The 14,832-nt window shown below is 46.9% G+C and overlaps 1 protein-coding gene across 16 annotated transcripts in view; it reads left to right on the top strand.

The window, feature by feature from the left end:
- Positions 1-14,832, top strand: part of RASSF7 (Ras association domain family member 7) — a 124,311-nt gene that overhangs the window by 17,971 nt on the left and 91,508 nt on the right. For 5 of the 16 annotated variants that reach the window (XM_075928278.1, XM_075928279.1, XM_075928280.1 and 2 more), the window contains exon 4: positions 11,436-11,543. The exons of 4 other annotated variants lie outside the window; for them this stretch is intronic. In XM_075928278.1, the coding sequence (XP_075784393.1) occupies positions 11,436-11,543 (108 nt within the window). Of the gene's footprint in view, positions 1-7,004; positions 7,049-8,058; positions 8,155-11,435; positions 11,544-14,832 lie in introns of those variants that run through there. 7 more of the 16 variants (XM_075928284.1, XM_075928286.1, XM_075928285.1 and 4 more) reach the window with 3 other exon arrangements.

The raw sequence follows: 14,832 nt of genomic DNA, 5'->3' as shown, positions 1-14,832 counted from the left end.
TGCCTAAGAGTGGCAACTTGCAAGTCAAACATTGTGTGGCCATGGAGGTTAAAATGCTCCCCTGCTCTGTGTCCCTTCCTTTTCTTTCAGTATCTGAGGGTATGTCTACACTACAAAGTTAGTTCGAACTAACGGACGTTAGTTCGAACTAACTTTAATAGGCGCTACACTAGCGCTCCGCTAGTTCGAATTTGAATCGAACTAGCGGAGCGCTTAGTTCGAACTAGGTAAACCTCATTTTACGAGGACTAACGCCTAGTTCAAACTAGCTAGTTCGAACTAAGGGCTGTGTAGCCCTTTAGTTCGAACTAGTGGGAGGCTAGCCCTCCCCAGGTTTCCCTGGTGGCCACTCTGGCCAACACCAGGGAAACTCTATGCCCCCCTCCCGGCCCCGGACCCCTTAAAGGGGCACGGGCTGGCTACGGTGCCCGTGCCAGGTACAAGCCTGCCAGCACCCAGCTAGCAGACCCTGCACCTGGCACGGCACAGAGCCACCCACCCGATGCCCCCCAGCCCTCCCCCTCTTGCCGGGACCAGGCTGGCGGCTCCCGGGAGTTTGCCCTGGACCGCAAGAGGCGGGCACCTTCCTGGGCTAGTGCGGACATCGTGGACCTCGTCCACGATATCCGCACTAGGCACAGGAAAGTGGCCATCTAGGGCAGGAGAGCTGCCAGCCTGGCCACCCAGGAGCAGGTGTGCATGAAAATCAAGGGGGTCCACTGAGACCCCCGACACTGAGCCCTGAGCTTACAATGGCCGTCCTGGGTCAGACCAAAGGTCCATCTAGCCCAGTAGCCTGTGTGCCGACAGCGGCCAACCCTAGGGACCCTGGAGGGGATGGACCGAAGACAATGACCAAGCCATTTGTCTCGTGCCATCCCTCTCCAGCCTTCCACAAACTTTGGGCAGGGACACCACTCCTACCCTCTGGCTAATAGGACTCCATGGACCCAACCTCCATGACTTGATCTCACTTCCCTTTAAACTCTGTTCCAGTTCTAGCCTTCACAGCCTCCTGCAGCAAGGAGTTCCACAGGTTAACTATTTGCTTTGTCAAGAAGAACAACTTTCTCTTACTAGTTTGTAGCCTGCTACCCATTCCTTTCCTTTGGTGTCCTCTAGTCCTTCTTTATGGGAACTCAGGAAGAACTTTTCTGAATGCACCCTCTCCACCCAACCCCTGCTTTTAGAGACCTCTATCCTGTCCCCCTCCGTCTCCTCTTTTCTAAGTTGAACAGTCCCAGTCTCTGTAGCCTCTCTTCATCTGGGACCTGTTCCCAACCCCTGATCATGTTAGTTGCCCTCCCCTCTCCCAGCCTTTCTCTTCCCCTCTCCCACCTCCTTTTCCCAGTCTCCCCCAGTTTTTTTTCAATAAAGACAGAGTCAATGTTGGAAGAAACGTTATCTTTATTTTGTACATCAAGAAGAAGGGGGGCTAAGGAAGGGTAAGTGGAAGGAGGTGAGGGAGGAATGGGGTACGAGCCCCCGATGGGGAGGACTGGGCTGGCTCTGCGGGCTTCTGGGGGTGGAAGCTCTCCTGCAGCCCCCCAATTACTCCCTCTCCCCAGATGGCAGCCTGCGGCAAGTGCAGCCGGGCTGATGGCCGAGTGGTGTGATGTGCCCAGTGTGGGCACTCAGGGCACTCCAAGCCAGAACTTCTTTGCAAGCGGGGCACCCCTTAGAACTGTGTGTCCGGGGTGGGGGTCGGGACCCTTTAAGCGCAGCCCTCGGCTAGCCTGAGACAGCATCTCCATGCTCTAAGTCCTCCTTTTATGCCCTGCCGGCACTGCTTCCGGCCATCCTTAAGCCCTGTTCAGAGTCCACTCAATGTGGACTTGCTAGTTCGAACTAGCAAAACGCTAGTTCGAACTAGTTTTTAGTTCTAGATGCGTTAGTTCGAACTAGCTTAGTTCGAATTAACTAATTCGAACTAAGGTAGTTCGAACTAGCGCTGTAGTGTAGACGTACCCTGAGAAAGTGAATTGTATCTCATTAAAGCTTATACCCTAATAAATCTGTTAGTTTTTAAAGTGTCACTGGACTCCTTGTTGTTTTTGCTGAAACTGACACGGCTACCCCTCCGAAACCTGTCAATATAAGCAGGTTCTCATGTTCCTTCATCCTTCTGTAGCATTCTCATGCAGCAGCCTACAAATAGGTGATAGTTTAATTTACATATAGAATATAGCTCTTTAATGGTTTTAAAGGTTAGGCAGCTGGTGAATTAAGACTACTGCCTATCATTCTGACTAATACAATCTCATTCTTTCCCTGTTCTCACCCCATATGTCTGTATCCACCTGTTGGCTCCTACCTTGTACTTGTGGGCTGCGTCTAAACTGGCATGATTTTGTGGAAATACTTTTAATGGAAAAGGTTTTCTGTTAAAAGTATTTCCGCAAAAGCGCGTCTAGATTGGCACGGATGCTTTTGCACAAAAAGTGCTTTTGCACAAAAACATCCATGGCCAGTCTAGACACGATTTTGCGCAAGAAATCCCCGATCGCCATTTTGGCCAACAGGGCTTTTTTGCGCAAAACAATTCTTTCCTGTCTAAACTGGCCCTCTTGAGCAAGTATTCTTGCACAAGAGGGCTTTTTCCCAAGCAGGAGCGTGAAAGTATTTGTGCAAGAAGCACTGATTTTGTACATTACAAAGTCAGTGCTCTTGGGCAAAATCTTGACAGTCTAGACGCACCCATATTATAGACTCTTGAGGGTGGGGACTGTCAGTATTTGTACAGGGCTTAGCACAGTAACATCCCAGTGCATGACTATGGCTGCTGGGTAATAGTGCAATGCAAATAGTGCAATGCAAATAATGAATGAAATATGAAATTGAGTATCAACGCAGTTGCCAGTTGTATGCAGTCTTCAGTGTTTGAAATACTAGAAAGTAAGGATGGGTAACACACTTTCCACAAATGAATTGCCGGGAAGAAGCTACCAGCTGTGGCAGCTGAGCAGGGAGCAGCCATAGGATGAGGAAGTGTTGGCAAGCAGTTTGGAATGGTAGGATGTGCACTTTAGCTGGGTGTTGCTGCTAAAATATTCAGCAATGAAATAGTTAACCATGTTTACAAATTAAATTTAGGTTCAGAATTAACAATCCACTGGGATTTCTTGGCCAGTTCTGCCCCCTTAGTGCAGACACCACAGCTATCGTTTATGCTTGGTTCGTATTTTCAAGGTGTTTTTGGTAAGCATAAGAGGTAGGGAAAGAAGGGATAGAAGTTCTGGAGCAGAGATTGGATTCTACTGTGAATTCTGCTGTCACAGAACATATGGGATTCTAGCAGCCCGTGTTCTAGCCTGTAAATTCTAGTGTTCACCGGCAGTCAAATAGTTCTATTGACATGGAAGTTTTGGGGTCTGGGAAAGAGCTACAAAAAAAACCTTGCCATACTGGCTGGCAAGGCCAAGAATTGAATAGACTATGTGAGGATACTATAGGGCTTCCACCCTCCTGATTTCACCTGGAGTTTCCCAGAATTGGGCTCTACCTCCCAGCTGGAGGCTACTGAAGCCAAAATGAGAGATTTTAAATGGCTAAAAGTCTGATGGCATACCAGAGGCTGGCCCTGTTTCACTCCCAGAAGTGGCGGGCACATCTCTGTGGACCCTGGGAGGACCAGAGGATCTCTGTCCACTTCCCCTGCCCCAAGCACTGATACCACAGCTCCCATTGGCCGGACACCTGAGGACAGGGGCAGCATGCGCAGCCATTTCCCTCCTCAGGAGTCCTAGGGATATACCAGCCACTTCTGGGTGCTGCACAGAGCCAGGGCAGGCAGGGAGCTTGCCTTAGCCCTGCTACATCGCCAACAGGAGCCACCTGAGGTAAGTGATACCTGGCTGGAGCCCATGCCCCTTTCCCCCTCCCTCACCTAATGCCCAGCCTGAAGCCCCCTCCTGAACCCAAACTTCTTCCCAGAACCTATTCCCCCTCCATCCTAGTCCTCTGCCCCAGCTCACCCAGAGCCCCCTTCTACCACTCTTCAAACCCCTGGGCTCCAGCCCAGGGTCTACACCCCAAGCCCTGGCCCCATCCTAGTGAAAGTGAGTGAGGGTGGGGAAGAGCAAATGAAGGAGGGAGGCGGCTGGAAATAAAAGGGGTGGGGCCGTGGAGAAGAGTACAGCCTCTGAAAAGGGGCAGGGAAGGAGATGGGTGTGATTAGACCATTGACAGTTCTAGGATACTGTTAAGAAGTAGGCCCTATGTGGTGATGTTTGTGAAGGAACATCTATTAAGTGTATTATCCTCACATTTATTTTGCAATGGATCCTTGAGAAGTCATCTTCAGAAAACAGCTTTTTTTCTTTCTTTTATACCATTGGCCTGGATTTGAACTAATGATCAAGAAATAGAAGCCCATGACCAATTCCTTGAGCCCTGTTATCCTATATCACCTTATCTTTGCTTAGTACTAAATGACTCATCTATCACTTATTTTAAATGGCTTCTTTTCCTCAGTGGTATTTTAACAAAAGAAAAGTGTTTCACGCAGCGTTGCCAAGGCTCTCAACTTTTATTACATGTCTCATAATTAGGCATCTACCAAATTCACAGACATGCAAAATGCATCACAGTCTGTGAAATCTGGTGTCCTCCCATGAAATCTTGCCTTTTGTGTGCTTTTACCTTGTACTGTACAGATTTCATGGAAGAGACCAGCTTTACTCAGTTGGAGGCTCTGATCCAAAAGGGGGATCATAAGGTTATTTTAGGAGGGTCAGGGTACTGCTAGCTTTACTTCTGTGCTGCCTTCAGAACTGTGCACCTGGAAAGCAGTGGTTGTAATATTGGCTAGGTGCCCAACACTGAAGGCATGCTGCAAGCAACAGTGCAAAAGTAAGGGTGGCAATACCACACCCATGTTGCCTTTACTTCTGTACTGCTGCTTTCAGAGCTGGGAGGCCAGGGAGTGGTGGCTGCTGACTAACAGCCCAGCTCTGTAGGCAGCTGCACAGAATCAAGGATGGCGATACCATTCCATGCCCTCCTTTCTTCTGTGCTGCATCTGGTGGTAGCTTTGCCTTCAGAGCTGAATTCCTGGCCAGCAGCCGCTGCTATCCAGCTGCCCAGCTCTTAAGAAAATGTTGTTGCCAGTGGCTGTACAGAAGTAAGGGTAGCAGTACTGCAACTCCCATACAATAGCCTTGTGACCCCCCCAAACAATTGCTTTTTGGGTCAGGACCCCTACAATTACAACACGGTAAAATTTCAGATTTAAACATAGTAAATCATGACAGTTATCATTTTTAAAATTCTGTGACTGTGAAATTGACCAAAATGGACAGTGAATTTGTAGGGCCCTATCCATAATATTTGATAAGTTTCTTAGGAACCCAGCATCTGGAGTTTTCTGATTATGAGTCTTTTTTGTTTGTTTGTTTGTTTATAAACAAAAAGAGAAGAGCTTCAGAATGTGACTCTATTGGACTCTGATGGCTCAGAAGCCAGATGGTTAATGAATGGAGTCCAGCATAAGTGGTTTTTTTAAATGTCATGATTGTAAGGCCTGACTCTTAGGCTACGTCTAGACTGGCATTATTTTCCGCAAATGCTTTTAATGGAAAAGTTTTCCGTTAAAAGCATTTGCGGAAAAAAGCGTCTAGATTGGCACAGACGCTTTTCCGCAAAAAAACCCCGATCACCATTTTCGTGATCGGGACTTTTTTGCGCAAAACAACTCTGAGCTGTCTACACTGGCCCTTTTGAGCAAAAGGACTTTTGCCCGAACGGGAGCAGCATAGCATTTCCGCAAGAAGCACTGATTTCAGACAGTAGGAAGTCAGTGTTCTTGCGGAAATTCAAGCGGCCAGTGTAGACAGCTGGCAAGTTTTTCCGCAAAAGCAGCTGCTTTTGTCGAAAAACTTGCCAGTCTAGACACAGCCCTAGTGTTTTTAATGTTTGAGTTTAGCAAAAGTGTTCTTAAACAAACCAAGATAGACCCTGACCACTTTATTTAATTAGGATTTACTTCGTTTTCCTGCTGGGTCAAACAGGTAAAATCTGCTGAATTTCAAGTTGGGGCAGCATTGTAAAGTAATCTGAGACCGAGCTACAAATCCATTCCAGGCAGTAAGCAGGAATTTCAACTCTGTATGTGTCTGTTATGTTCCTTTTAACTGGGGAAACTAGCACAAGAGAAGAAAGGCCATCTCAGCGAATCACTCAATAATTTGTCTTTTCTGGTATTTTATGGAATAAACACACTGTCTCTCAATGAGAAAGTTGGTTTGACTTGTTCCTTGTGCTGATTGCCTGATGTAAATATCTTTGGCAAATGATGATTATAACAACAAGGGTTAATGAGGATGTATGCTATTGATTGGAGGAGTTGACACTTGTCGGTTTGTAGCACTGGTGATTGAGGTGGAATGATTTGTCACGAGATGATTTAAGTGCTAATGAGGAGCCAATGGCCTGGAGAAGTCCTGATTAATTGCACATTACCAAAAGAGGTGTGTGGTCATTATGACTATTCTAATGGTAACCATGTGAGGCATAGTGATAGAAATGTAGCCCTGTTAGTCTGGTCTATGATTTGTTGCCTTGTGTGATATTGCTGATGTGTTGTGGCAGCATAGCAATAGCCATTTGGAAGGTGAGTTTGGCAACCTGAAAGGCTAGAGACCCCAGCCCCCTTTTTTAATGAAATGCAGATGTTCCTGACACTTGCTCAGGAAACTCTGCTTTCCCTGGGTGCATGGATCTTCAAGCACTGGTCAGTTCCAGAATTTGGGGCCCCCCAATCTAAATAGGCTAATGTAAGCTATAGAGAATGGGGGCTCCAGTTGCTACTTAGCTGCATCTACAGGAGAGCCTAGAGTTTTCAACCTGCCCTTGTTTTTAAGGCTGTCTTCCTGCCCTGTGCTTCTGTTCATTGCAGCACCTGTAGCCAGCGTGGCCGTCTCTCTCTACCATGTGGTTACTTTCAGGCTGCGTAGGTGCTACTTCAAAACAGCACTGTCTGCTGAATCCAGTTTCATCTTCTTGAGGCTGCAGCCATCCCCATGATGCTCCAACCCCAAGGAGGCTCAAGGTCAGTTCCTGATCCTTGGTCTCTGGCACGTCAGTCTGTTATTTCTCCTGGAGGAAGGCGGACCCGAGTGGCAATAGGATTTCTATCTTTGCCTGCCTCCCACTCCAGATCATACCTCTGCTCTTGTAATAGAACCTAGCCTCTTACAACAGGGTGAGGGAACCTTTTTGGGTTAGGGGCCACTGACCCACAGAAAAATGAGTCGGGGGGGGGGCACACAACTGAGAAACAAAACAAAAACAAACAAAAAACCCTCACTGATGTGGCCCCAAAGGAGAAAGACGCTCCCCACGTTCCCCTTGCACATCCGAGCCTAGGGTGGCCCAGCCTACTAGATTTGGTGGGGGGAGGGGCTGCAGTGACAGCACTGGCTCTGCAATGCTTGGGGGGAAGGGCACTGATACATAGAGCTCCTCATCGGCACAATCTTAAAGTGCTTTACAGAGTTGGTCATTACCACTCCCATTTTATAGGTGGAGAAGCTGAGGTGGAGGGGTGCAGGGTACCTGCAAACATGGGCAAAGCTTGACGCACACTTTCTAGACAGGAGCAGCTGGCTGGCTCAGACTGGGGCCATTGGAGATGGTGAGAAGAAGGGAAAGTGTTAACTGAAAATATCCAAGAGACTGCTACTGGGGCTAGCACCGGCTCTGTCAGTGCAGCATCTAATCAGGGGGATCTGACACCCAGTGATTGCTCTGGTAAATTGACCCATTATTTGCAGTTGTCTGTCAGGGCCCTTTCCAATTTGTCTGATTAAGGGGCAAAGAAAGGAGTGTTTCCTCTCTCCTTTTTAACAAGGCTTCCTCAGGCGTATGGACAAAATTACAAATAAAACAAATCTGTACACTAGGAGATTGGCTTCCTAGGTATTGTGATGCCTCTGTACTGTGCATGCTTATTTTTTCCTGAAGCAAAAAAAGCCTGGTTCCTGTTGCTGGTACTCGGGGTGGGTTCCACGGGGAGGTTTAAGCCTTGCAGTGCTGAACATTACAACATTTCACTTTCAGGTGCCTAGCAAATGAGGGTGTTGCTCAGCTAAGCTGAGTTCCGGGTCCTAGGCTCCCTAGCCAATATATGGGGAGAGACAGAGCTGTCCAAGAAAGGTGAGGAGTTGCTAAGCTAGCCCAGGGGAAATGCTGAGGAGTAAGAGGTGTGGATGTGAATTCTGGGTCGCAGAGTGGCTGGAATTTGGTGTCTAAGTGGTTTCTCATGGGAGCAAGTGAGGCGCTAGTCTTGCTTCACATAAAACCGAAGGGTGGGAGCCCAGCGCCACTGAGTCTCTTGTTGAAGAGAGTGTTTGGAACCCGGGGACTGATCCTGTGGCCTCCCTACTCTCAGGAGGGGCTCTTAAGCTATGGACTAGGTCACCCCCGCTCTTGAGCCCACTCATTTTCTTATTTATCCCCAGTGGAACAGCGTCAACAGGAGCCTTTGAGGGAGCCCTATGTTAGAATAAGCCATGGCTCAGTGGTTAGTGCAGTCTCCTGTGACGGTGGGGACCCCTGTCGAATAGTTTCTCCTCCCCTTGGCCAGAGATGGGAGAATGGCACAAGGTCTCCCACATCCCAGGGGAGGGCTCTAAGGTTAGCATCACTTTTTTCAGCCAGATCTTGAATGGCATCAATTCTGGTAGGCATGCTAAGAGGCCATCTAAAAGCTCAGCCCCATGTGCACCAGAGGTCTCGAAGGCCTGTCTTCACTCAGTTCATGAATTGCTGTCTGGCTTAAGTAGGAGATAGGTGTCCGGGCACGCAAAGGGCGGCACAGCCGTGCATGTGCCCAGGGCGGAAAGGTAGGCTCTTCTTATGGTCTGGCTCTGGATAGGCTGAAAGTTTGTCTGTTTTCACCAGCAGAAGTTTGCCCTGTAAAAGATACTGCCTCACCCACCTTGGCTGCGTCTAGATTGGCAAGATTTTCTGGAAATGCTTTTAACGGAAAAGTTTTCCGTTAAAAGCATTTTCGGAACAGAGCGTCTAGATTGGCACGGACGCTTTTCCGCAAAAGCACTTTTTGCAGAAAATCGTCCGTGCCAATCTAGACGTGTTTTTCCGCAAAAAAGCCCCAATTGCCATTTTCGCGATCGGTGCTTTCTTACGGAAAACAAATCTGAGCTGTCTACACTGGCCCTTTTGCACAAAAGCTTTGCGCAAAAGGGACTTTTGCCTGAACGGGAGCAGAATAGTATTTCCGCAAGAAGCACTGATTTCTTACAGTAGGAAGTCAGTGCTTTTGCGGAAATTCAAGCGGCCAGTGTAGACAGCTGGCAAGTTTTTCCGCAAAAGCGGCTGATTTTCCAGAAAAACTGGCCAGTCTAGACACAGCCCTTGTGTCTATTCAAGGTGAAGTGGCCCAATTATACTTTAGAAATCTTGGAGAGGGAGGGAGATGATTGGGAAGTAGAGGGGTGTGTTAAGTGGGTTTCAGATTGTTGTAATAAGCCATGAATCCAGTGTCCATATCTGTTCAGTCCATGATTTTTAGTAACTAGCAAAATTATGAATTTAAGCTTCCAGACTTGTCTTTGAAGATGTTGTGCAGGTTTCCTTTGAGAATAAGGATTGATAGGTCCCATACACAGCGATTGCTTTGTGAAAAGTATTCACCCACCGCCACAGGGAGGTGGTGCTTGTCTTTTCTCATTTCCTTTGAAAATTCATGGGCATCTGGTAGCCTAGGTGCGGGAAAGATTTGTTCTGCTGTGAGGGCAGGACAGTGGACTTGATGATGTCTCAAAGTCCCTTCCAGTTCTTGTATTCTGTGATTCTGTGAAGGCTTTGCCTTCCCAAACCTCCAGGTATGGCCCCACCCACACTATGCCCCCAGAACACCTGCTGTAAGCGTTCTGGGGGCAGAGTGTTGCTCCCATCTCTTCCCCTCCCCATGGTGTGGGAGGGGCACACTCAGAGCACTGCCCTGCCTCCTCCCCTCCCCATGGTGTGGGTGGAGACTTAGCAAAGGGGATGAAGCTGTAAGTAGGGCTGGGGGTCTGACTCCTCCAGCCCGAGCTGCACTGACCACCCATGTGCAAATTAATTTAAGAGCACAGGTTCAGGTGCACTACATGCTGTGTGATAGGCATTTGTAGGATCTTGAGAGGTGTGTTGTGAAGCAGGTATTGATCGTTGTAGCAGTGGAGATATAACTGCAGGATTTCCAGCTCTTCTTCTGTCAGGGGCTGGTGCCACTTTGAATGTATATGTCCTGCTTGGTCTGTCGGGAGCTTCCGATGATGAGGTGGGGGTTGATTGAAGGCCAGAAATGAGAGTTCAGGACAGATTTCTTTCACAATGCAGTTCCCATTGAATATTGGTTCTAACTGTCTGATGTTATATTGCCTGGCTTCCAGTGTGGAGTGGCAGGTGACAACTAGAGGCGTGTTTGTTCAGTGAATAGGGTTGCAATTGGCTTGGACTTCTTCTTGGGGCACAGGCTGTGGTATCAGAATGCCTGGCTGCAGATAACAGGCTTCTTGGTGTAGTCAGGATGGCTGACTGGATCTGTGAAGGCAAGTGTGGTGATTTTGCCTCCAGAAGAGTTAATCAAGCCCTGGTGGTAAGCTCTGAGTCTCAGCACCTCCTTCATGGGGCTGCAGTTTGAGGGGAAAGTCTTTTTTTGCCCTGCTTTTCAGTTGGGGGCCACATCTGTGAAGGTGTTTTCTTTTGTTTTATGTGGCACCCAGCTAATTTTTCTGAGACAGTAGCCCCTGACCCAAAAAGATCCCCAGCCCTACTATAGAGTGTATGTCATTGATGGGTGGCTCTTACTGAAGTTATGGAAATCCAGAGGAGTTCAAGTCGTCTGTCCAGATGAGGTTGAAAATGTCATGGATGGTTTTGTGATGCCTGAACATAAGATTGGAAGCCAGGTGAGAGTTGTTTTTTATTCTTGGCACTAATACCACTCCCACTCAGGCCTCAGGCAAGTCACTTAAATTTTTCTATGCTCATTTCCCCGCCAAGTGTAATGCGGGGATGCTAATTCCCAACATGATTGGAGGGTGGAAAATAAGTTAATTAAATGTTTCAGAAATCTTTGAAGATGAAAAGTATTTGACATACAGTAAGTAGCATACACAATACAAAGGTGCATCTCACAGGGCCACTGACTAGCAAAGAAGCAGCTCTAAGGAGGGGTGTTGGATCTATCTTTTAATTACAGGTTTGTGTCAATTATCCCTTCAGTGTCCTGTCTCCTCCTGGCTATCTAGTGAATGACACTGTAACAAATGGTGGAGGTAGCCAGGGGAAAGCTTGTCAGGCAAGTGTTTAGTAGGCATTGGCTTTTCAGAGCAATTCAGTGGGTGCTTGCACTTAGATCAGCTTGAAATAAATTTAGACTCAGTTGCCCTCTTGGTGTCCTAAACTTTGTGCCCCTTGACACACAGGGCAAACCCAGAAGCTTTCCCTGGTCCCAGGCAACATTGCAAGTGGGTCAGTCTGGCACAAACAGTTCCCTGCTGTGATGAGCTGTCAAGATGCAGAGGTTCTTTCTGGTATGTACCCTTCAGCTGGCATCAAAATAGATCTGCTCTGGTGGCCCCAGAGACATATGCTCACATGAGAGCTTGCCATAGGGACAAATGGGAGACCCAGACTAAAAACTGCTACTTGTCCTGAATTGTACAGGTCCTGGAAGGCAGGCTTATGGGAGGTGAAGTGTCTCAAATTTAGTTTAGAGGGGAAAGGCTGGAGTAAATCCGCTCTGTATGACAGGATGTGGCAGTGCTAGATTGGTATGCCACTGTATTGTACTTTCTGTTCCAAGTAAAATTTCCAAAGGTGCCCAACATATGTAGGCAGGTAAGGCCCTTCTTCCAATGTACCTCACTCCAAATCTGCAGCAAGCCCTGCTATGTATATGCTGGGCCTCTCAACAGCTCTGCCAATGCACCTCCACCTAGACCTACGGCTATATCTACCCTGGAAAGGTTTGGTGACAAAAGTGCAGTTGATATGCAAAAGTCCCAAACTGAAAACTCGCCAAACCTGTTTTTCTGCCACCCATTGTCCACATTTTATGGTTAGCTGCCCAGTCAACAGAAAAAGCAAAGCAATGTGGGGAAGCATCCCACAATGTCTGGCATCTCCTTCAGTCGCTAAGCACTGTGGGAATTCACAACATAGTGCTAGTTTGGGAATGTGAAAAATGGCCCATCAGGCACCTCTTTGCTTCCCAGCCCTCACCAAGCTTTCGACTTACTTTCATGCCACTTGAATGACAGTCCTTGCTGCCTGGTACTCCAGCATCTGCTGTGAGAAATCCTGGATCCCAGACTTCTCTCCCATGTTGTGTTCAATGTGCGTAGGACATCACGCATTGCAGCAGAGCTACTTATGCGCTTAACTACATGACTGTCTACTGTAACAGGAGGGGAGAGACAAAAACCCCTCACCGAGCTGGAAGTTTTTTGCTGCCAAAACTGGGTGCTTGTTGTGACTTGTCACATTGCAATGTGAACACTTCCCAGGTTTTGTCATTAAAAAGGGATGTTTCGGTGACAAAACTTGCCAATGTAGACAAGGTCTGTTCTGAGCCCACAATACTGATAATGCACCTCAGTTCTGACTCTGTGTTATATCTTCCTGCCCAGCCAAGGGGCACCCATTCTCCTAGTACTGACAGGGAGACCTCTGCATCTTGCATGTAGGAGAGACAAGGCAGGTGAGTTAATATCTTTAATTTGGACCAACTTCTGTTGGTGGAAGAAGCTCTTCTTCCAGTCTGGGAAAGATTCTCCTCTGATACCTGACCTACACTAGGAAATTAAGTGAGTATAACTCTGTCACTTAGGGGTGTGAAAAGTCCACACCCTTGAGCAATCCAGTTAAACAGACCTAGCCCTTGATGTGCACAGCACTAAATGAATGAGAAGACTCTCCTGTGATGGACCTCTGAGGGAGGTGGGCTACCTATATCAAGGGAGAAGCTCTCCTGTCAGTACAGGAAAGGCCTTCACAGTTGCAGCAATGCAGATGTGTAGGTGTGGCAGCTCAATGCAAGGTGAGACAGATTGTTAAACAGAGGAGATTGACACATGCTTTAAAAACAATAAAAACCACTTAAATGGAGTGGACACTTATCTGCAATCAGAGGACAAAAGAGGGCTAGTAGGTGATGAGAACATAAGTTTCAGTGTTAGCAGAGTTTGTCTCCAGCAGAGTTCCCAGGCCTGTCTTCTACAGGTGAAACAAAAAAAGCAGTCATGTAGCACTTTAAAAACTAACAAGATGGTTTATTAGGTGATGAGCTTTCATGGGGCAGACCCACTTCTTCAAATCATATTCTGAAAGTGAGGTATTCACAAGATGTTTACTTACAAAATAATATAGAATAAAAGGAAGCCTTTATAATTTTGAAGTGGGTCTTTGCCCACGAAAGCTTATGCTCCAATAAATCTGTTAGTCTATAAGAAGCCACAGGACTGCTTGTCCCTTTAGAATTCGTGAGTCCAGCCCCACCAAAATCTTGTGTCTTTTTAAAATCATGTGGGATTCTTTTATTTACCCTCTAGTTTTGTTTTTTGTGTGTTTGTTTTGAAGTTTTGATAAAGGATATTCCCAGGGCTTTCTCCATAACCGTGCAGGCCAAAAGCCTGTTTTTTCAGTGAAAGGTGAAATTCCCAAGTAACACTGGGCCTCTTGGAGCTTTGAAAAAACACCCCAAATTGTCAGTTGATTGGGAATAATTGTATTGCTGGCTGATTCCTCCTGCCTAACTCATAGTGCCCAGTACCAGTTCAGAACAGGCACAAGAGTCTGCCTGTGCTACCCTGGGGAGCCTCATGAGTTAGTGTATTTACCACATGCTTTCTCCCATGATCTATGTGCAACAGGCTGGAAGATCATTGGTCCTGCTTGCCCTGCCTGTCAGGCAGATGTTTAAATCAGCAACTGATGTATCGGCTTTTGGATTAAGCTGTTTAAAATGGATTTCCAGAGGGGCCCCTCTGTTTGAGCTTTGATGTGCAATTTCAAGCAATTTTCCTTGTAGTTTTATCTCTTGTTCAGCTATTTGCAGGTCCATAGACAGCGCGAAATGTACTTCCTCCAGAGCAGTAGCCCAGCCCATGGTGCTGCTGCTGGACGAATATTCCGTAGATCAGGGGTTGGCAAATTTTTCAAACCAAAGAGCCAAACTATGTCAAAATTCAGAACAAGTGGTCAACAAAGAGCCTCATAAGAAGGCCCATTTGCATGACTGAAAATGTATAACTTAATATTATTAATAATTTACATGATTAATAATAGCATCAATGAAACGTATTCACAGACTTTATTAAATGGGGCTTCTGCTGCTGCATCTTTTTGCACATTTGAAGTTTACAGCATAACTGGTCAAATCCAGGTTCACGCACACCTGCCAGCTACATGAGTAATTTTGCATTTTTTAAATTTTGATTTTTTTCATTTTAATTTAAAAAGTTGCATGTATTTTGGGAATGACAAAAGAGCCATGTTTGTTCCATACCGAGCCATATGTGGTTCAAGAGCTATATATTTCAGACCCCTGCTATAGACAATGGAGATAAAGGAAAGGGGTAAGAGCAATGAGTTTATTTAGGGCCAACCCCCTGCTTTCCTCCATGGGCCTGATCTAAATCCATTTAAGTCTTCAGTGGGGTTTGGAACAGACCTGGTGTTTCTAAAGAAGAGATTGCACTGATGCAGATGGTGGTGCAGGAATCAAGTCTTTGGCATGCCTGAGTGCTATGCCAGGAACTGTGGAATGAGCATCAATGCCTGGTATGCTGCCTTGTTACAGCTGTGTTCTTTAAAGGTACC

The sequence above is a fragment of the Pelodiscus sinensis genome, chromosome 4 (genome assembly GCF_049634645.1).
Source record: "Pelodiscus sinensis isolate JC-2024 chromosome 4, ASM4963464v1, whole genome shotgun sequence".
Taxonomy (NCBI): Eukaryota; Metazoa; Chordata; order Testudines; family Trionychidae; genus Pelodiscus; species Pelodiscus sinensis.
This window is presented reverse-complemented; position numbering and strand designations above follow the sequence as displayed.